The sequence below is a fragment of the Podarcis filfolensis genome (assembly GCF_964270895.1).
Source record: "Podarcis filfolensis genome assembly, chromosome: 5".
Lineage (NCBI taxonomy): Eukaryota > Metazoa > Chordata > Lepidosauria > Squamata > Lacertidae > Podarcis > Podarcis filfolensis.
The window spans coordinates 62,029,464-62,052,410 of NC_139608.1; the positions used below are offsets into that span (position 1 = coordinate 62,029,464).

At 39.3% G+C, this 22,947-nt stretch overlaps 1 protein-coding gene across 16 annotated transcripts in view; it reads right to left on the reverse strand.

Annotated features, from left to right (window-relative positions):
- CPEB3 (cytoplasmic polyadenylation element binding protein 3) overlaps positions 1–22,947 on the reverse strand; it is a 73,936-nt gene that overhangs the window by 35,349 nt on the left and 15,640 nt on the right. For 6 of the 16 annotated variants that reach the window (XM_083616161.1, XM_083616174.1, XM_083616162.1 and 3 more), the window contains exon 3: positions 8,445–8,535. The exons of 4 other annotated variants lie outside the window; for them this stretch is intronic. In XM_083616161.1, coding sequence (XP_083472287.1) covers positions 8,445–8,535 — 91 coding nt within the window. Of the gene's footprint in view, positions 1–8,375; positions 8,536–22,947 lie in introns of all 16 variants that reach the window. 6 more of the 16 variants (XM_083616172.1, XM_083616173.1, XM_083616170.1 and 3 more) reach the window with 1 other exon arrangement.

The following is a 22,947-nucleotide window of genomic DNA, read 5'->3' on the forward strand; positions in this document are numbered from 1 at the left end:
TAATAACAAGCAAGTTATATACTGACTTCTCACTGTGGTATAGTAGGGTAGCCCTATACCCAATATGCAATCACCCATTCCCCGAAGGGAGGCGTGCACACTACCCAAGCAAGTAACAGCATGTGAATCCAATCTAATCTCTAGCTATGTCTGCAGAAGAATCCCATATGGCACACAAATGTCTGCCAAAATAGTTATCAGCATAATGACTGCAATAAAAGGTTACCCAACCATTTAAATTGTTTTATGGTTAGATATGAGTGAATAAATGAGCATGCTATGAATTATGGCTCTCAATGCATATTTAATCTCTCTCCTCCTTTCCTTTGCTGAGGCTGGAATTGTGCTATTCAACCAGATATAAAAATAGAATCAAGAGTGTGACATCTGGGGTGTGTGTATGTGTTCATTCAGTCACTCTGCCAGGTGCTGCCTGTGTGACATTTTGTCACCTGCCCTTTGCCTTCTATTTTTAAGTTTCTCTTGACAACTACCTTCCCAGAAAAGCAAAAATGTCAAATTGTATGAGTAGTCACGCATACTTGTTCTTACAATACTAAGAGCTCTAAATAGGAAAGTACACATGATAGTTTCAGTCTTCAGAAGCTCCTTGAGTGAATAACTTAAAACTGAAATACTTGGCATTAATTTTTGTTTGAGAAGTTGATCAGCAATAGAATTAGTAATTACTGCTGTTTCAAAAATATCTCAATAATATTAGACAACATTCTGTGTTTTAGTTTTTACTACTGGGAGAGATCATCAGGAGGTTTGGGCTGGGTGTTCATCAGTATGCGGATGATACCCAGCTCTACCTCTCTTTTAAATCAGAACCAGTGAAGGTGGTGAAGGTCCTGTGTGAGTGTCTGGAAGCGGTTGGAGGATGGATGGCGGCTAACAGATTGAGGTTGAATCCTGACAAGACAGAAGTACTGTTTTTGGGGGACAGGAGGCGGGCAGGTGTGGAGGATTCCCTGGTCCTGAGTGGGGTAACTGTGCCCCTGAAGGACCAGGTGCGCAGCCTGGGAGTCATTTTGGACTCACAGCTGTCCATGGAGGCACAGGTCAAATCTGTATCCAGGGCAGCTGTTTACCAGCTCCATCTGGTACGTAGGCTGAGACCCTATCTGCCTGCAGACTGTCTCGCCAGAGTGGTACATGCTCTGGTTATCTCCCGCTTGGACTACTGCAATGCGCTCTATGTGGGGCTACCTTTGAAGGTGACCCGGAAACTACAACTAATCCAGAATGCGGCAGCTAGACTGGTGACTGGGAGCGGCTGCCGAGACCATATAACACCGGTCTTGAAAGACCTACATTGGCTCCCAGTACGTTTCCGAGTACAATTCAAAGTGTTGGTGCTGACCTTTAAAGCCCTAAACGGCCTCGGTCCAGTATATCTGAAGGAGCGTCTCCTCCCCCATCGTTCTGCCCGGACACTGAGGTCCAGCTCCGAGGGCCTCCTGGCGGTTCCCTCACTGCGAGAGGCCAAGTTACAGGGAACCAGGCAGAGGGCCTTCTCGGTAGTGGCACCCGCCCTGTGGAACACTCTCCCATCAGATGTCAAAGCAATAAACATCTACCTGACATTCAGAAGACATCTGAAGGCAGCCCTGTTCAGGGAAGTTTTTAATATGTGACATTTTAGTGTATCTTTCATCTTTGTTGGAAGCCGCCCAGAGTGGTTGATATTTTCAGTTTCAAGTTCAAAGTGGTTAAGGACAAAGTAACTTTAAATATACCAGTTGAAATGTTTGCATCATGTACGGTATTCAGCTTGCAAATCATGACAGGGCAGTTATTGCCAACCCTGACTGGGTGCATAACACTTACTCTTCCCCTCATTCAACTTCTCTGGCTTTAGTCTCCCTATTTTTCCAGCCAGGGAGGCGGCACTGGTGGAGGAAAGGGGGGAGCGCACTGCCCCTGACATCATCAAGGAGGGGGTACCATCGTGGCTGTGCCCCGGACACCCGCCGCACACACCCCTACCGTGTCAGGCGGCACACCCCCGCAGGCACGCACAGCGTGCCCCCGGGATGCACACCACGCCCCAGGACATGCACCACACCCCCATGGGTGGCATGCTACGCCCCCAGGACATGCACCAGCCATGCCCCTGCCTGCTTTCCGCCCCCAGTGCTGGAGCATGCAGCTTCGCCACTGGGAGGAGGTGTAGGGACAGGATTTTGCTGACCAAGAAAGCATAGCAGAGAGCTGTGCCAACAGCACCTGTATTCTCCCTCAGTGGTGGGCCTGCATGCAGTTACTTGGGGCAACTTTAATTCACCACAAGGCACATGCTCAATTGCAACAAGTCTGAATCATTTATTTCCCACATTTTGGACAAAGGTCTGCCAAAGAGGCTCACATCTGTTGGCAAAATGAGACACAAGCCCTGCCGTCATGCTTACAAGCTTAAAAAAGATTAAAAAAGGGAAGTGATAAGAAAAGGTAGACGAGGAAGATCCATTAGAAAATGCCAAAATGAAGTGCCGAGTTATAAGCAGCCATTTGTATTCAGTAGAGACCAGAACTTTTTTTTGCCAGTTTAAGATTTGAACATTTTATTATTCTCAGTAGCCCTACTTAAATCATTAGGTTTATTTCAAGAACTACTAGGGAACAAAATTGGATTTTTGAAAATGATTATAGTATCTGTATTAGCTGATGTCCTCTACTATAGAGCACATATTCTATTTTTTCTTTGACAAAGGTGTTGTTCAGATAGCAAAACTTCCTATGGCGAAAACTATGATTCAGTATAAGCATGGCTCAAGAGAAACTGCAGTATTAGCACTGTAAGTCGGACCATAGTTCCCCACTCCAGAGGCACTAAGGTAAGAGTGAACAATTTCATGTGCATCAAGTTTCTCATTATGTTTAAATTTAAGAGAACATAAGCAATAATGGTAAGATGGGTCAAATCCCACTTCTACTTTACTTGAAGGCTTCAAGCAGCTCAAAGCACAGGAGGAAGAAATAATTCATGCCAGTGTACAGTGGTAGGAAAATAGCTGTTGTGCTTAACAACAAGAGAGAAAGCAGATTGAAAGACTGCAAATTCTTCAAAAATAAAAGAAAATAACAACATCTATCCGTCCACCTACTCCTAAAAAATGTTGTTTAGATATTAGCACGAATGAGTTACACATACATTGCCTACCAGATTAAAAATATATATTCTGATTAAATCTATGGCAGAAGTACTGCATCTGAAATTTTATCAACAAGATAGTTCTAAACTTCTGCCGTCAACATGAAGGGTGCAGCCTTGAAAAACTCAAGATTTTGGAAAATAATTTGCTATGTTGACCAGTAATATTTCTATATATATTATAATTTAAATATTACTACTTATATTTTAAAGGAATCTATGTGGAATTTAAGTATATTTACAGTATATTTAAATAGAAAACTTTTTAATGGCTTAAATAAGGTATGCAAACTGGTTTTAAAAGGTGTACAATATTATACTGGACTTCAGATTTCCCATAGATAGGGAAGGTAAAACAACTTTGACTGCCTCAGAACTTGTATTTGGCTCACAGTACCTGAAAAAAAACCCCAAAATATTTTAAAGTTCTAAGAGGTCATTCTTCTTCATAAATGAAATATTCTAAACAGAGAGACTTCAAACACACTTTATGTAAACATTATGTTGCAGCACACAATGCCCTCTTTAGTTTTTGCTTTTTAGCAGGCAGTCCCAGCGGTACTGAGCCAAAAAGAGTTAGCAGCCAACTGTGTAATTCCAGCCACGTGACCTCAGCTGACTGGATTTGGGTTAGAGAACTCGTGCATTCCTACAGGAATACTGAATTTCATTCCCTTAACATTATCTTTATCACGATGCCCTTCAGCTGCCTGGTTCTCGATAATGCAGAGAACTACAATAAACAAGAATCACCAGCAGTGTCAATATTGCTGAGCAAAACAACTACCGTATTTTTCGCTCCATAAGATGCACCTGACTATAAGATGCACCTAGTTTTTAGAGGGGAGAAGCAAGAAAAAATATATTCTGCGCAGACCATGTAAGCGGCTCTTGCTTTTCTTGCTTTAAACCCTTCCGTCCCTTCTCCTGCTGCGCAGCTCTCGCTGAAGCCAGCAGAGCAAGAGTGATAGCTGCGCAGTGCCTCTTCTTCTGCTGGCTTCCCAGCAAAGCGGGATGAGGGATGAAAGGGAGCCCTTACATGGGAGCCCCTTCCGTCTCTCCTCCTGCTTCGCTGAGAAGCCAGCAGAGCAAGCCCACAAGAGCCGCACACATGCTAGGCGCAGCTCTTTAAAGAGCGCATGGCTCCAGCAAGAGCCTCCCACCTGCATTCGCTCCATAAGACATACATACATTTCCCCTTACTTTTTTGGGGGGGGGGTGCGTCTTATGGAGCGAAAAATACGGTACATGACTCAGCGAAAATGAAAATAAACATCACCAGACTTTTTTAAAAACATACATTTTACGACTCTATAGTTCATTAGAAAACCTATCTGCTACAGTTTAACAATAGTGATGGCTGGTAGACATTTGCATCTGTTCAGAGCAAAGGGCCATTTATAATGTGCCCACTGGACTAAGTAACAAAGCATACACATCAAGGACATGATACTCAGTTCCCCCACCCCACTTCACAAATGCAGATTCAGATATGGAACCAGTGGTCCACATGCTTCCATCAGCAGGTGGCCAACGATAATGATCAAGTCTTTTCTAATAAATAATTATAATTATAATTATTATGTTAAAAACAATAGTAAATACTGAATTGTTACTGTCTAAATTACCTATGTCATAACTGGTCAGCTTATGATAAGACCTTAATTGCTCTTCTCTGGCCTTTGGGATTATTAAGACACATATGGTGCTTGAATTAGGTTTGCCAAGCAGCTGGAGAAGACCTTTAGTTCAAGAAGAATAAAAGCTTCTATATGGTGATATATGTTATCATACAAAGCTGCTTCTTATGACTTCTAGGTCTTTAACACAACAGTTAAGAGACATGGGCAATTCATTTAACATAAGTTGCAGCAAATATTCTGTCTCAGTATGTAAACTTGACTAGTGGGAATTGTGTTCCAGAGAAGGCAACAGGCTCAGCAAGATCAGTGCTATACTCAGGCACAATTGTATAAAGAATAGAACCAGAAGTCAAGTCAGGAGGACACTTCATAAAAGAATAGGTGTTGAGAGCTTTTCACAGTGCCCAGTGGCAAGCTGACATTTTATCTGAAAAGACTTAATGGCTATGAAGCAGACCTTCCAAGATTCATTTATCTGGCAGAAGGACAACTGAACTGGCTAGCACACATTCATATCGTCTATTTTCAAACACAATAGTTTATTTTAGCAGATAGAGACCAGCATATTTTTACTGCACAGACTGCTACAGACTTTCCCCAAATGCCTCTTATTTCATCATAGTTTGATACATTTGCTACGAAAATTCCAAAACACCTCAGATACTTGTTTAAGGTCCAGTTGGTAGGCCAATACTAAAGCCAGCTTTATTATTCAAATTATATTTGTCCCACCTTTCTACCAAAACTAGTCCTCCAATTCACAAGCCTACACTGCACTTTTTCTTGCCTTTCTGTGAAGGACTCCCAAGCTAAAAGACACCCCTTTAGAAAAGGATGGAGACTAGAATGTATATGCACAGGTTTTTATCAACTTTCCATGTTTCTTCAAACATGCATTTGCATTTTTATGCCAAATAGGGAGTACTGGAACACTGTATGTACAAATATCTACTGAGTTTGACATCATAACAGCCCATTAAAAGCTGCCTCAAGCATCTGGCACAAATATATGTGAAGTAAATCAGTCCTTGAGACATAGAATACATCTCATGTTACCCCTGCAGAGACAGGTCACATGGTTTTATTCAAGGACAAATAAGTGTACTGCAACTTCAGACTGAATATTTAGGTTAATTCTGATGTTACTTTTTCTAGTACTGCCTTTACAAGATACGTAGGAGAGCTGTTTGTTATGAACTTTGTTATAACACAGCAGCACCTAGGCCTTACTGCACCAGAGACAAAAGCAGGAATGGGAAACCTGTGGTCTTCTACATGCTGCTGGACTGCAACACCCATCATCACTGGTCATGCTGGTTGGGGCTGATAGGAGGTTGAGTACAATACTCAAATCTTTCATATGTATGTCTGTGTCCACGGGAAACCATTTCCAGGGGTCTTTTTCTTGGCACACTTGCTGTCTATGTGCAGGAATGTTTTTTTTTGTGGGGGAGCATTTCAGAGGCACAGGTGTGCTGTAAAGGTCTAAGTTCCCATTAAGCTCAGGTATATGTAGTTTTCTTCTGTAAGAAACCACCCCCCCACCCCCCAGTTATTCCCTCAAAAAAAGAAGAAAGCTAGCCAATTGTTTTTAGAAACATACAGAAAGCACATAATGTTGAATAGAAAGAAAACAGGCCCATGTGGTGCCATTTGGGTGGCTGGTTTGTAAGAAAACAAAGAGAAGGTTAAAGCTACGTCTTTCCAGCATCACAATTATCCAATCTGAGGCCAACAAATGCAGCTGAAAGTTCCTCAAACTTGGCCTTCCAAACCTATCAGTCAAAGATGGGGGGGTGGCATTCAAACACAAGAACTTACACTTGGATTCCCAAATAATGTCATGGAAGCTTGCACACAGTCTAACTAGTCTGCTGACTCAGGCTGCCATTTCCCCACAGCCATGTTTTTAATTAGGTTAGTTAGTAAATATCAAGGGGCACTAAAGCTATCTCAATCAGAAAAGGACATACAAGCCTGAACTCAGTGGTGGGCTGGAGGAAGAAAAAGAACCAGTGTGAATCCTGGCAAGGTGAAGGCATTGTAGACGAGCACTTCCTGAGGCCAGATAATTGGTCAGTTGCCTTCTTTGGATGGTATTATATACCACCTGAAAAAGCAGGTAGTTGAGCTACCACATTGTAGCTCAACAAATAACATAGAGTGTGCTCCTTGTGACTTTAGAGCCCACTGATTAGCAAATACCACCACATCCTAGCCACAGATACACACTGCATTGGCACAATATTGTTTAATGCCATTATGTTGGTATGTCCTAAAACTATACTTGAGTTATGTGAAATCACAGAAATACAGTAAATGTTTTCAAACAAGTTTATGCATTCAATTCTATTAATTCAGTTCTATGATATTTTGCAAGTAAAATTACTAGGTTTAGGGAGAAATTCATGGCATATCATTGTGAAGTGAAACAGCAAATATTGTGGGAAACAAGTGTAAATAAAACATTTGGTCAAAATGGCATTGCAGGAATAGTTCACTTCAGCTGAACAAGTAATTCCAAAGCAGTGAATCCTTTTAACAGGATCTTTACTTGAGGCTTGCATTCTGAACTTCACTGGAATTAAAAGGCTGAAAGATGAAAACGCTTCACTGTTCTGAGTACCAGTTCCCATATTCACTTGCCCAGTCTTCAGCCTTCCTACAACCAACCTAAATTGATGATTTTGACCTCCAATATATCCTAGGTGTCCCATGGAGCTTGGAATGAATGCAAATTCATTTTCTGCTCCATCTGGACAGTTGAATACAAGATCAGTCTAGATCCCAGACATCCTGTCCCATGCTCAAGACTAACTGCTTGATCTCCAAAGTTTGATAAGCAATTAGATATTGCTCAAAATTCGTGCACTAAATATCTGTGAAAATATTTTTTTCAACAAAATCCATTGCTCTCTGTCAAGTAATTCCTAAAAGCTATATGGCACATTTAGCTAAACACTGGCGAGACTGATGTTGAAGTAGACATTAGTATGAATTATTAAACTAAAAGCTGCCCAAACCACTCACTCACATAGTTTATGATGAGTGCTAGGAGTAGTTTAATCTTTATCACTGGAGCTGAAAGAACAGCCTGGTCTTCTCAGCTGAAGAGATATCAATATTTCATTATCTCAACCAAAGAAGTGATTTTTTGAAAATGTAACCGTTCTTTCCCCTAATTCCAAACCATTTGAGATTTGTATCCACATTGGAAACATGATAATTATGGGTAGATATTTAAACAACCACTTGAAAATATTAGCAACCCATTTCATAACAGAATAACTGGATTATCAATTTTGTAGGTTTCATTGATTTAAAAATTAGAAGTTGAAAGCCTAAGATCTTTTTGTAAAAGAAAAAAAGTCCTCTAAAGAAATCATTATTATTTAGCATCCAGTTGCATCATTAACCACACTATATGCTTAATTAGCTAACTGAGATTTTTAAGCCAAAGAGTAGCATAAAACATATTAACAATTTGTTACTAGCAAAAAGTATAACATAAATGTTATTGCAGCAAAAAAGCTGTTTTCTTTTAAAGTGAGTATGAACATATGAATATTCCTAACCTGTAAAATGATTCCTCCACATTATATCAGCGAAACTCATTGGTGGGCCACTGGGAGGGTAGTGTTTACCTTTAAGAGGCTCATGATCAGTCCTTATCATATCCATTAATGAATTTTCCAAAGAGTGCAAGTTAAAAGTATCATAGGGCCGATTCCGGTCCTAGGAAAAAAACAAAAAATAAGAGGACCGTTACAATGTCATCACTAAATAATGCAAACACTTAACACTTTTCCCACTCACCACAAATTTATTGTAAAATTAGCAAAATATGCAAAACTCAATATGGTAAGCCCTTCAGAACATTTTGAGTGCATAACATGTAAAGAGAAAGATCCTCTTTTCTATAAATGCAACTGATCATGGCAAGTGTGAATGTTGCAAAAAAGGACACAGTTTTAACTTGACAGCTTATTGAAGTGAGTAACCAGAAAGGTCTCAGAATGTCAGAATCAATGCTGGAATAAAACTATAATGAATGTTCCTCTTCTATTGCAACATTATCTGGAAGGAACCAAATCCGCATCTAAGACAACGATTTCCACATATCCCTTCCATTTCCCCCACAGATTGAGAAATAAAGACATTAAGCCACAAAGACCAAGAACTAACAAGATGTACTGTAATTATTTCAGTTTATTTAGAGAGATTAAGAAATTGGCATCCAAATTATGTGAAGCATAATTTGCACTAAATAAATAAATACATCTATTTTATACACCCTAGATCTAGAATAAAGCAAATTCTATGATCATATGAGTTTATGCAAGCTCTTGGATTTCTGCTGACGTGCCTTGCCTGTTGTTCCTCCCCCCAAGCCTCATCAAATGTGCAAATAAATAAAAATCCTATTCCAGATGCCGCTCTGACACTCAAGCACAGCTTGGGGGTGGGGCAAAGTAGGCTGCAGAAGGCAGGAGTAGATAGAAAGGGTCTGTTCTGTGACTGGAACATTGTAGTTCTTGAGATTCAAAGCTAAAATTCCCTTAATTTTGTTTTAATCCCATTGCTGTTCACATTAAGCTTGCTAGAAGGTAAATAATGTATCAGTACAAGGTGGATTTTTACATTTCCTGGTATCTTAATATGCAAAACTAAGAGATAGGGTAGCCAGGGCGAGGAGGAAATCAGCCTCACTCAGAAAGAGTGTTCCCTGAAAATTTTACCATTTGCACCCAATAAGAAGCTTCGCATTGCCTGCTTGCAAAAATAAGGCAATTATTCTGACACAAAACCCTTGGGCACAGCAAGATTGTGCAAACAACTTGAGAACAGATAAAAGCAGTGAAGCACAGCAGAAGACTAAGCAGCACACAGTGGCCTCTCTAAAATCCTTGCCAGCTTCAGCTGATTTTTTATTTTTTATTTTAGTGTTAGCAAGCATTGCACAAAGAATCAATTATTAATCCATATCCAAGAGCCTTTTCATACTCTTTTTTTGAAGACCGTTTAAAATTAAGCTGATGACAACAAATACTGTCTCTTTCCTATGGAAGCTTCTATACTGATATTTTAAATTATGTTTTTACCAGAAAGAAATTTGGGAGGTGTAGCCCATATATACCCAGACCAACCTGTAAGAAAAAAAATATTAGATGACAACCTAATTCTCACAATAACCCTAAACAAAGAGCTACTTTAATTGACTTCCAAGTGTGTTCAAGCTGGTAGTAACCTAGCTCTCTTGACTGAGTGGAGCAGCAAAATATGTAGTCTCAGATAAAGTGTCCCTGGCACAGCCAAAATGTGACAATTGATTGCATTACAAGTCTGGAGAGAGAAAACCCATGAGTGGGCAAGCAGAACTAAAAGCGGGCCTTGTTCACATGCATGATCCAGAGACAGTACACCTGTGCACACAAGGACTTTACACACAGAGAGAGGAAGGTCCAGTAATTTCAGTGCCTCAGAAAATTTGCTTGCAAAATATTCTAAGTTTTTTCAATAAGAATATGGCATGTTTTCTCTCTTCTGCAAGTGCATTAATTAACAGTTATGATAATGATCAGAAGGGTAATGTGGGGTGATTCCATTACTTCCTAACATTCAAGTAAGATAAGCTTATTATGTGTGTCTGTTCCAGTATCACCAAAAAAGATTCACAGTTTAATGGGAATTTGTACACAATCTTCTCACTGAAAAACAACCATTGTACTCAAACTGCTTTACATAAATTCTCAGTGATTTGCTGACACCTATGAAGTAGGTCACTTTTATGTCCACAAATAGGACCCTACAAGTAGGACCTTCAACTATAAGTTGTGCTGTATCTTTACCTTCTAACTGGAGTGCTCCAGTTCAGAGTTCCATCAGCTAGCCATACCTGCCTCCAACAGACCATTCCATTCTTTTCCTTCTCATTGTTTAGCTACTGTACAGGCTCAATCCAGGTTGTTTCAGATTTATTCCTCCCATTTTACTGGGCTTTGAGATTTCCCTGAACTTGCTGATATGTTCCCCTTGTTCCTGAAAGCCCCATTCTAGCTCAATTTCTTTCAGTACTCACCACCCAAGTTCATTATTATCCCAGAATGGGATGTTGGATAGAGCAATTGAAGAGTAGGCAGGGGAATTGACACTATTTCAGAGTCATACCCAACACCTTTCCTCAAGGATATTATCCTTTCAGTTGCTTTTCAAGGGATAAAATACATGAATATACAAGGGATAAAGTTTAAATAATTTTAAACAATACTCATATCTTCAGAAATTTCTCATTCAAGGTAATGGCTTTATTCATATTGTACTACTTTCCTGCCTACTAACACTTCCGGAACTTCACAAAGAAATGTAACATCCAATAATAACGTTAATCATCAGGAGTCTCTTTAAAAATGGAAGATAAGTGACCCAACCATTTTGATTTCCTTAAACCCCTGGATAATAATAAACACCAGAACAGGACAAACATGCAGTGCCAAACTTTACTAACACCCATGTTTGGCCTGTTACAAGCAGATAAAAGGCAGGCATAGCTCATTTCAAACAGATTCCTGTCTCTATTATGCTTCCACATCAACACACCATCAGCGATTATCTCCGCTACACACACACCCAGAACAAAACATTCACTTGGGGGAAGATGTGGCAACGGGCAGAGGGCTCCAATGAAGACTGGAAGGTGTTGGTGGGCGTTTCCTCATGCAAGAAAGTATGCTCAGAAAGTCATTATCTGGCACAAAATGGAGAGGCATGATTTCCCCTGATTTCCTGGCAGGAGAAGTACTCTATGTGTCACTTGCTGCCAGATGGGCAGCCCACTGGAACTGTCAACTCTGTGTTGGAGCCATCTGCCAACAGCTACTCTGTTCCTTCTGATCATCCCCTAGTCTTTATTATATATATATATATATATATATATATATATATATATATATATATATATATAATGGAGTAGGGTGGTATAGGAGCTGATGCACCTTCAAGCATTAAGTCAAATGCGCAGAAAACCTCCTGTCAACCTGACTTAAATACAAATGTTCTATGGGGCCCAAGCAACACTGCTCAACCAGTAAGCAATTAAGGGCTTTTTGAAGATTAAGTGGCGGGGGAGGGAATAGTATATTCAACAATCAAACATCATTCTAAGAATGTACAAATTGTCTTGCACAATCAGACTAAAGTACAGTAATCTAAATCTAATATTCTGTATATAGTCTACCAGATGTCTAGGTACTTGGAAAGAAGGCAAGAAAGTTATGTTCCTCCTCTGTTTCCGTCAGCATCCAGTACTTTGAGGCATAGTGCATCTGCACTGAACTACAGTATTGTGGTTAACAGTGTCCTCCATGAATTTGCCTAATTGCTTTGTAATAAAATAAAATTCACCCTGAAGGTATCTGAGGAAACATTCTTACTGTTATTTTAACTAATTTGTGGTTTGTATTGTCTATGCTCTGGAGTTAGTTTAACGCAACTGAATGGCAAGTTAGTTTCAAGAGACCTCACCTAGGATTTGTGATAATGATATAACGTTTGTAAGTTTCCAAGAAGCTCTGTAAGAAGGTTTGGTAGAAATATTGTTTAAATAACATGGTAAGATAAGATATACATAGTCCAATATAAATGAAGAAATGTGAAGATATGTAATAATTACGGAAAATTATCACACATGCTGATGGAAGTCTTAAAGAAAAAAGACGTGTGATGAATTCCTAATGTTTAATTGTGTTATAAATTTGTTTTTATTGGAAAATTAATAAAAATTATATACAAAAAAAGAGACCTCACTTAGGATAGCAATGGGAAGATTCCCAATTTCTAACTACCTATGCTACTAGCATTCCAATGACTACTTGACTGGAGACATTATTAGAAACATAAGTAGGTGGAAGCAAGACAGTAGGGATAGATCCTTTGCTGACACACACACACACACACACACACACACACACACACAAACAAACACAAACACACCCCAGGATGTGCTTCCTGAGGACACATATATTCCTGAAACTCCTGAAAATGCAGTGTACTAAAAAAAAAAAGAGAAAATGCATCTACACTGAGCCATAAAAAGCCCATGATGCTAAGGTGACTAGGGCAGGGGTGAGCAGATTGCAGGCTTGTCAGACTTACTTTGTCTTTTGCTATAACCCAAGATTTACCAGTAGCAGAAGTGAACTGAGCACACACTCCTCCAACACAAAAGTTCACTCTTGGCTACCCCAAGATATATTCATTTCAGAAGCCTAAGTTAGGTGTTAAATGTTATTTTAACAAAAAGTTATTTTGTTGCTGCTACAATTGGGCTCTGAAACACTTGGAGATGTATTGGAAATGGCCTAGATACCTACTACTACATCTGATCTACTTTCTGCCCACCCATGGACGAAGGACACACAAGCCCCAAAGTTTCTTCAACAAGGTCTAAAAGAATAATGTCTTCAGTATAGCCATTGTATATTAGCCTACCCTTTATAAAATCTTGGAGTCAGATAAGGAGAAAATTAACATTTATACCTTCTCTTTCTTTCTTCACTGATGAGTGAGTGAAATACAGAATTTTACTTGATTATTTGTAATTTTCAGTAGAATCATTTTTTTAAATTGCTTTTAAAAAGTAATCCAGCAAATGCAGGAGGATTTTCTGCTATGTGACTACACTTCATTATTATGTTGCTGTACACAGTAAGAAAAAGAGCAACAAAAACCCTTCTGTGTTATAATTGTTTTAGCCCAGAGGAAGTTTCCGGGAATTGGAAACTTTTGCCCCATAATCAAATGAGAAAAATTAGCTCTCAGCAGCAACCCAAGGGCAAGGAAGACTTCACACATTCATATGAGAATGCACAGGAACATTTGACTATTTCTCCAACCTCCTGTTGGTGACAGTGATATTTTAAGGGACTGGAAGTAAAAGACAAATCCTCATCATGATCTAGCAACTTGAGATTTCAATCTGTACAGCTCAGTATAACCCAATTTGTGGAAGTAAGTTATACATTGTAAATAAATGTTTTCTTTTGTCAGTCTGTTTCTTTGATCCCCAAGCCATTTATTCTTCAAGCTCTATTAGTGTATCTGTGCTGTGTATGACCTAGCCTAGCAGTCAATTTCAATGTTTAATTCACCTGGCAACTTAGAAAGAAGAGAGGGGGTGAAATTTCCACCATTAGCAAACTTTAATAATGCTTATTCTCAACAGTGGGCTTCCCCTTCCACAAAGCTCAGAAACAGGAAGAGGACAGTGTTGTCAGAGGCCTAGGAATCAGGAGGACTGGTGAGAGCCTAGGAGCAAAGTGACTTTGATTATACACACATTCCTTGGTCCTCTTACTTTCTGTAGGAACCGTGGCTTGCAGGTTTTTGTAACTGATCTTTCAAGCACTTCATTCTACTTAATGTTTACAATATTTCAAATACAGTTTCATAATATGCTTGCTGAACAATTTTGAAAAACCTATGCTTTTCCATTGCATGATTAAGAGGTATACCACCACACAGAAACCTACAGTTAACCTAGCTCACCTAACCCAGCAGTTCAAAAATGAACACCACTTATTTCTGCAGGAGATTAAAAAGATATTACAGAGTACTTTCCTTTTTTGTCAAAGGAGAAAGTGGAAGTCATTATTCTTACTTTTATGACTGCACTCCAGCAAATTATCTGCAGACATTTTTACGATCGACTGAGAACTTGTGGCATTTAGGTTACAGTTAAATTTTGTTTAGCACTAAGCTTCAGATAAAAATCTGCTCACACATTCTGCTTTATGAATCTGTTTTAAAAAGCCAATGACTACTTCTATTGACTAAAACTGGTAAAATTTACATCTATATTCAAAAATTTAAGAACAAGTCATACCAAAGTTGGCCATCAGTTTAAAAAGCTCAAAAGACAAGGAAGGAGAAATGTTATTTGAATCTGTAGATTCATGGACTATAAAATAGCTTGGCTTAAAAATAATGGATCTTTAATGCTGGCGAAGCTGTGACCCATTTTGTTAGCAAAGAAATGCTACTACAACAGTTTAGGCACACGTCACAAATCATACAACTAGGTCACAATCCAAGCCAATGTAGCAAGTTTCTGGGATGCAGCAGCACATTAATGAGTCACGTGAGTGGCCCTTTGCCAAAATATGATGCCACAATGTCTTAAAATGAATAAAAATAAGCAGGGTGGTGGTGGTGATTAACAAGAACATGAATTACAAGCCAAATAGGTTTTGGCCACCACAAAGCCACTGGTATGAGCTTAAAATATTGTAGACTAACCCTGATGAGGCTTCAAGTAATCATTCACAGCCTGTCTGGGTGACCTCATATCGATATTTTACATACTTTAATTATGCAAGCTCAACAATATGTTGTCCTCAAATTATGAATATTCATGGCTGTCTCCCAACAAACATTTATTTTCCAACTCATTCATAATTGTTCTGTTGATTCTCAATTCTCAGAAGACTCAATGTTAAGTAGGCTTCATGGGCAAAGTTTTAACAATATATGTAGAAAGCAGGAGTTGGGAGCAATTTAAAGAGCAAAGGTGGCATACAGGTGAAAACTGCAAATACCTAACACTGCCAGCCATTGAACTCTCTGTTGTCCTCCCCAAGCTCTTTCTCTCAGCTGGTCTCACTTTTGGTTTCAGAGTACAGCCAACAGAAAAGTTACGCATGGGGGGGTGGAATATGGGGTGTTCTATTTAACATTCACACGCCCATTTTGCTCTTACAATCAAACACACTAACCTTTCCCTATACAGTTATGGATCTGCTCCCATCACATCTTAATAACTTTGACCTGGGGCCTAATAATGTGAACATTATTGTTATTTCATGCACACTCAGGAACCTCTTTGAAGCCCACCCACTTAGTATTCCAATATCATCCCATATTGTAGCAGGTGAAGAGCTCTAAGGATAGCCTGAGGAGGTAAGAACTCCTGGAAAATTTAGGGCTTTGTGCCTGCTTTTCGTTTCTTTCATGGTGGGAAAATACTCATTATGTGAGCATCCATCTTCTCATTGTGTTTAAGCAATTTAAAGAAAAATCACAGTTCAAGCCAGAGCTACAAAAGGAAGTGTCATCATGTAATGATGAAGTTGTGAGCAAAGAAGCCACTTTCTTCTGCAGCAGCTCAGTTGCATGAGGTCTTTCGTGACAACTAGATGTAGAACATAGCTGAAATCACCTCCAATGCCACAGGACAACCAACAATATAATGAAGATATTACAGTCCTAAAACTAACAGGGTTAAGAATTTGAAGTTTTATTCAGGTGAATCAGTCTTCAAATGCAGTCCCAGTGAAGTAAATTTTGGATCATCCTGAAGTAATCAGAAGTTTTTACTTATGAGAAGTTTCCCCATTCAAAAGCATACACCAGGGCAAACCTTTGCTGTACATTTTACTTATATTTTATTATGATGGCAAAGCAGCAGAACATCTTAAGACCTCTAACCCTTCTGATTCAACATAATGTTAATTTATTCTATTCTTATTTTAGTAGCAACATCCAAAACTCCTACAAGCCAATAAACTACAGGAAATATTCCAGAAGAGAAATCCCAAAAGCTACAGGGACATAAGAGTTTATCAACATAAGCAGTGAAAAATAATACATATTTTTCTGGTTATTCCTATTATTGTTATAACCTACAATTTTAAATAGTGTTGAATTCAAACATATATCTACTCTCAGTATATCTGCTAATGTTTTACAAGTACACACAAGTCTGTATCCTGAAACAGTATGATTTAAGCGTTTAAATAAGTACAACCAGAACATCTGCAATGTCAGTTAACCATGATGCTTTCCCACACACACCCAAGAAATTGCACTAGGATCAAAGAGCACATTTTGAAAGCTTCAGTTTTATCACTGCATGATCAGTTTAAATAACTAGCCTAGGTACAGTCAACATGGTGCCTTCTAGATGTTGTTGGATTCCCCTCTTCCATCAGCACCAGCCAGCATGGTCAATGATCAAGGATGATTGGAACTGTAAACAACCAACATTTGGAGGACACTGCATTGGTTACCCCGACCTATAATGTTTTCATTTATGATACAAACTACTCTTTACAAAGTAATGTGACCTACATCTACTTTGCACTATCTGGAGGATGCAGTACATAAAGGAACACTATGCTCCATAAACATGGATTTAACCTCATCTTCAATGTCCATTTCCCCATTTAAGTCAACAACATGCCCAGATGTAGCTTATCCTACTTGATCAAGTTAGAGACTCCTATAGGAAAGGTATACACCTCTAGGAATATGAGGAAGTGTGTTTAAAGGAAGGGTCTCAAACCAGATTCTACTGCATTCTGTTACTTGTAAGTCAGTAACCAATCAGTGACTGAAACACTTTTAGGTGACAAGAGAAAAACACTCTCTCTCTCTCTCTCTCTCTCTCTATATATATATATATATATATTTCCTTATCACACATGCCTTTCATAAAGATGGCGTTTTTGATCAATAGATCCAGGAATAAGCAATTGCTCATCTTCTGCATGGCTTCTGAAGCTTTTGTGCTGCAATAGATCTTTATTTTATTTCAGTGGTAAACAGAAGAAGGTGACTGTGCCTCTGGGCATGGAAGAGATCTAATGCAGATTTTGGTATTCAGATATTACCTTTGGCTGTTTTTGCACTTGCAAGTGTCTAGATGAAATTCCACACATCACACATAATTTTAAAACGCATTTTGACTTCTGAAAAACATTTGAAAGCTGCTTCAGATATTCCTTATTTTAACATGGAACCAGAAAAAAAGAGTTTGCAAAGGAGCAATTTAAAATCACCTGAACTATAAAACTGTATATAATATTTTTAATTTTATGACAATTTTCAGCTAAATAGAAGTAAATGAATTACACAGCAACCTACAGTCTTTGAGCAAATTGTAACAAAATTATAAGAGAAACCTGGCCTACCCACACTAGAATGTGACACTGAAGTTTGGTGCAATAGGCACAAATGGCACAAACAATATAAAAACTCATTTTCCAGTTTAATTAACCCTGCAGTGAAGTGGACAAGTGCCAAGTGACCTATGGAGGACCCATGCTCAAGTCTTCGCTCAACTGCAAATCTCAGTTGCCTTGGGCATGTCACCATTTCTGAAGCTTGACCTATCTCATCAGCTAATAGAAGATGAGAAGTGTAAAGCACTTTTTACCCACCAAATATACTTCAGAAATTCTGTCCAAACAGAACAGAGGACCACAAACCAAACTACTAATAGCACCCTTGAGTATTTCTGCTGCTGTTCTCCCAGCAATGACAGCTTGCACACTTCTTTAAATGCATAGTTTTTTTTAGTATTCATTTTGTAAAAATACAAATGAACACAAGATGAAACAGTAGCAACAATCAAACCAATCAAAATCATAAATATACTGTCATACAATTATAAAACGGGGGAGAAAAGAGGCAAGGGGTGGGGAATGGTCTCCAGCTGAAATGCTACTTATACCCTCCATGTCATAGGGTTACACTCTTATTTGTGAAGGCCATCATTAGTGCCCCAGCGGAGGGCACAGCGGAGTTTTACTCCCCCCCCCCTTTTCTTTCTTTTTTTAAAGAGAAGTAAATATCTAGCCCTCCTAGAAAGGAAGTTATGAAGAAAAATATGCAACTACCTTTCTAAGTGACTTCTGTGAAATGACCCAGGCTGCCTGCTCCCATCTGTCATTGTTTTTAGCCAATCAAATAAGTCACAGCTGGGATTGATAATTGTTTGGACATCAGGCAACAGGAATCCCTGGGGTCCTAAAGAGCTGCTGTTTTATCCTCCTCTTTAGTGCATTTTTCCTGCTTCTGTCTTACTTTCTAGTCCTTGGAATCTCTGTAGCTTGCCCTCCTTCCTTTTTCACTAGCAACCAGCATGAAACTTTCCTGCCGTTGATGCATTTCAGATCAGGAGGTCCCTAGAAGTTATTTTCTGCAAATAATACTACACAATTAGGTACAGATGGATGTTAAATAACCCCCCCCCCAAAGGCAAATATGAAAATTTTGCAAAGAATATTAGGATGTCTCATGCTGCACAGGAGCTAAAGACCAGGCACTTAGTAACAATTCAGTGTGCAGTGAATTGTCTACACAGAAGTACGTCTCTGTGATTAATGGGGCAGTCTGGGCTTTGGTTTAGGGGTTGGTATTGGAGAAAAACCAGGTTCTAGTGCCTTTAACCAAAGTGGCCTTGGGCAGGTAGGAGCAGGTGCACAGGCACTCAGACATTTGGTCTTCATATATGAATTAGACAGTACAGTCATGGCTTGAGTATGGAATATAGTTATGGGAAAAGCTTTGCCAGGACTGTGCTGTCTAATTTATTGTTATGCTACACTTCCATGGCAGCTATTTTGTGACTGGCATCCACAGCACCCTCTCAAAATTAAAAATGTGTCCACTGGTCCAGAAAGGCTCATGAACCTACCTGATTCAAATAGTACTATATATGAAGACCAAATGTATGTGTGCTTGTGTATCTGTTACTACTGCCAAAGGTCACTTTTTCAAGCTAGGCAAGAGTTGACAAGTCTTGTGATCACTGAATGATTGTGGCTGTGGTGAATTCCTTAGAATACTTTTGGCCACCAAAAGGGGACATAGAACCCAATTGCATTGCCCCTGGTCAGATTCTACAGTGCTGGGATATAATTGAGTATGAGACCAGCACCTGAAAATTTTAGAGGTTTTCCCAAGAGCAGATTAAAAAGAATGATAACCTGTGACCAAAATAGCACCATCACAGGACAGGACAAGACTGTGTTTTTCAGTGTTGCCTATTATTTTCCACAGTGCCAACACACATTTACAGGTGACGTATATGCTTATGGAAAAGGCAGTGGTAAATCCAACATGCCTATAAAACAAGTTTTGGTTGGCCCATGGAGCACAACCTTATACAACTTTCCATTTCCTTTCAAGCATGGGATATTCCAGGTCTCTGTCCCTCTGTCCCCTCAGCTCAGTTGCATCTAATTTGGTTTTGCCTAGCAATGCCCTGAAGGAATAAGTTGTAGGTCTTGAGTGTTACACTGGGGCAATCATGCCCAGGGATTTGTGATCTTGGCTCACCAGCCAGTCTAAGCTAGACAGTCCCTCTTCAGCCCATTTTTTCCAAAGAACCATTCTGTCCCCAATTTTTATGCAAACATACCCAAGAGCATGCTTCTCATGGAAGAACCTAGGTAACATAAGTACAGTTTCCCATGAAAAGAAACAAAAAAGGGAGGGCATGTGACATCCTCACAAGTCACTGCTGAGCACTAGTATAAAACAACTTTGGAATAATTATATAAATATAAAAACAATGTAAAGCTACAACACATATCCAAATCAGTTCAAATCCAACAGATACTAACAGGGATACAAGTGTCCACTTAAAAGGAGTTTGGATTTGATATCCCGCTTTATCACTACCCGAAGGAGTCTCAAAGCGGCTAACATTCTCCTTTCCCTTCCTCCCCCACAACAAACACTCTGTGAGGTGAGTGAGGCTGAGAGACTTCAAAGAAGTGTGACTAGCCCAAGGTCACCCAGCAGCTGCATGTGGAGGAGCGGGGAAGCGAACCCGGTTCACCAGATTACGAGTCTACTGCTCTTAACCATTACACCACACTGGCTCTACTCACCACACAAAGGCTTAGGATGACACTGGACAATGCACTCGTCTGATATATAATAGGAGGGAGTTCCAAAAGGTAGGTGCTGCAATGCTAAAGAACCAATTCTAGCATCATGCATAGCAGACCTCCTTAATGATGGAGACTAAACTTGGGACCTTCCACATGCAAGGCAAATGCTATATATTGAGGTATGGCCCTTCACAACCAATAAATGATTCTTTTCCAAGAGCCTGTTTATTAACAGGGATAGCAGGATTGTCAAAGAGCTACACAGTGTGCTAAGTAAAAGCCCAACAACTCCTCTCTCCTATGTTATAACAGTAACACAGGGTAAAACAAAACAGTATAATATAACTAAAATAAAGCAAATGTGTTGCTGTGTATATGAAGGAGAAGGAAGGGGAAACCAGAAGATCAATGGGGATTGCCAGAATGTGTTATTTCACACTAAAGAAAAAGAGGGAGACAACATGGTGATCCAAAACAAACTTAAATCTAACAAACAGAATTATCGTCCATGCAATGCCTGTGTTCAAAATGAGGAAGTCCATAGTCACAGACAACTTCAGGAACTGTTTAAACCTAGGCTATAGTTAAGTTTGCAGGAACCAGGTCTACAGTGTTTCTCAGCAGAAGACAGCTGATGTAATCAACCTGGGTAGAATAAGGCAGCTGGACAGCAACTAAAGGCCAGGCCTGTACAGAAACTTATTCCTGTACAGTACAGGATTTTCCAGTGGAAGATCAAGCGTAAGCAGAAAGTCCTTCAGCACTGCTGGTTCATTGAAATTTTGACTTGCCCATTGATGCACATACAGAAAATAGCAGGAAATATAATAAAGAAGGTAATGTCACACTCCTGGGCCATGTACTTCACACTGGAAAAAGTCTGCCAGGCCTCAAAAACCTCCTTCACATAATCCAGAAACAAACTATCTCATCCACATTTGGCCCCCACTTCATTACCCACTTCTCACATGCACTCCACAACAAATCCTATTTGATTAGATATCTTAAAATATTGACATATTTTCTTCCTGGGGGGGGGGGCTGGGATGTGCTTTGCACATTCTATCTACCGTAAGATAGAACCATTCAAGAAATCCAGTAACTGTTAGCAGGGTTGCCACAAAAACATAGGGTTCCCCTGTACCAATCTCTCCCTCACCCCCATAATTCTTAATTTGTTACTATGAGACCTACCCACCAAGTCCAACTATTTAGCATGTAAAGCTAAATTCTCCACTCTAAGGATATAAAGGGGGAATACAGTTTCATCTTCCCGGCCTTGCACATCTGAAAGGCAATACCCAATGGTGACCATATGTTATTGAATCTGATGTGCTGAAGTGTGCAGCATCAGAATTGAAGATTTGATAGATGTCACATTCATTCAGATAATTTTTTAAAGATCCATAATCTCTTCAGTGGAACTTGAAGCAACTCAAGGCTCAACTTCAGGTGTGTTCCTCAGCATGTGCTGTGAGTCCACCAGTTTCTTAGGCTCCTTTCACAGCATAGCCACAAGCACAAAGGAAACAACCCCACATACAATAAATTACTCCAAGTGAAGTTGATTATGTACAGCAAAAGGACAAAATAAAGATTATAAGCTATGGGAAAAGAGAAAAAAACAATTCCACTGCAGGATATCTTTGGCTAAAAGTTACCGGTAGGTCTGGAGTTTGTGGAATCACTGCTCCTCAGATCACCATCTTAACTGGAAGTCAGCTGGCACATATTGTTCAAACTAGGATTGGATACAATACAGTATTGTATGGTATGATAACCAATTTATTTCTGGCTTTAGAACTAATGCACAAGCCACATTACTAGCCTTTGACATTAGAACAGGGCTTATTATTATGACATAGCATTTTAAGATACACATCTGTACCAAGGGTCATATTAATATTACAGGCAACTCCTCATTTGTGCAGGGATTGCATGCTGGGTTATCACATGAATTGGCGGAGTGCAAATAAGCCCGCCCTGTTCTAGGGTCAAAAACAGGGTGTGCATCAGAGGTTGTGTGCCAATAAAACACGTGCAAAATGGACACTGCCTGTATTTAAAACCTCTCTCAAAACAAGTAGTGTTCTCTAAAAGCTGCATCCAATTCTTTATTTTTATATTTAAATGTACTTATTAAATCATCAGTTTTAGTCATTTTAAAAGCTGCTGCATCAATTAATATTCTAGTCTCAACAACAAATGAACTGTGGAAATTAGCATGGAATTAATTTTATGTTTGAGTTTAAGCAACATGAAAAATTATTCAACCAGCACTCTAACCCACCCATCCATCATTTTTCCATACGATGACTACTTCAACAGCATCTGCTACTATATTATCAAGAAGCAACAGAACTATTGTATAAGGAGTGTTAAAGCCATCATCCTAAACATTTAACTTCCTTTTCCTAATAAGTAATAATCAACTGTAGCTTGAAGGAACCCAGAATATTGCTTTGTATCT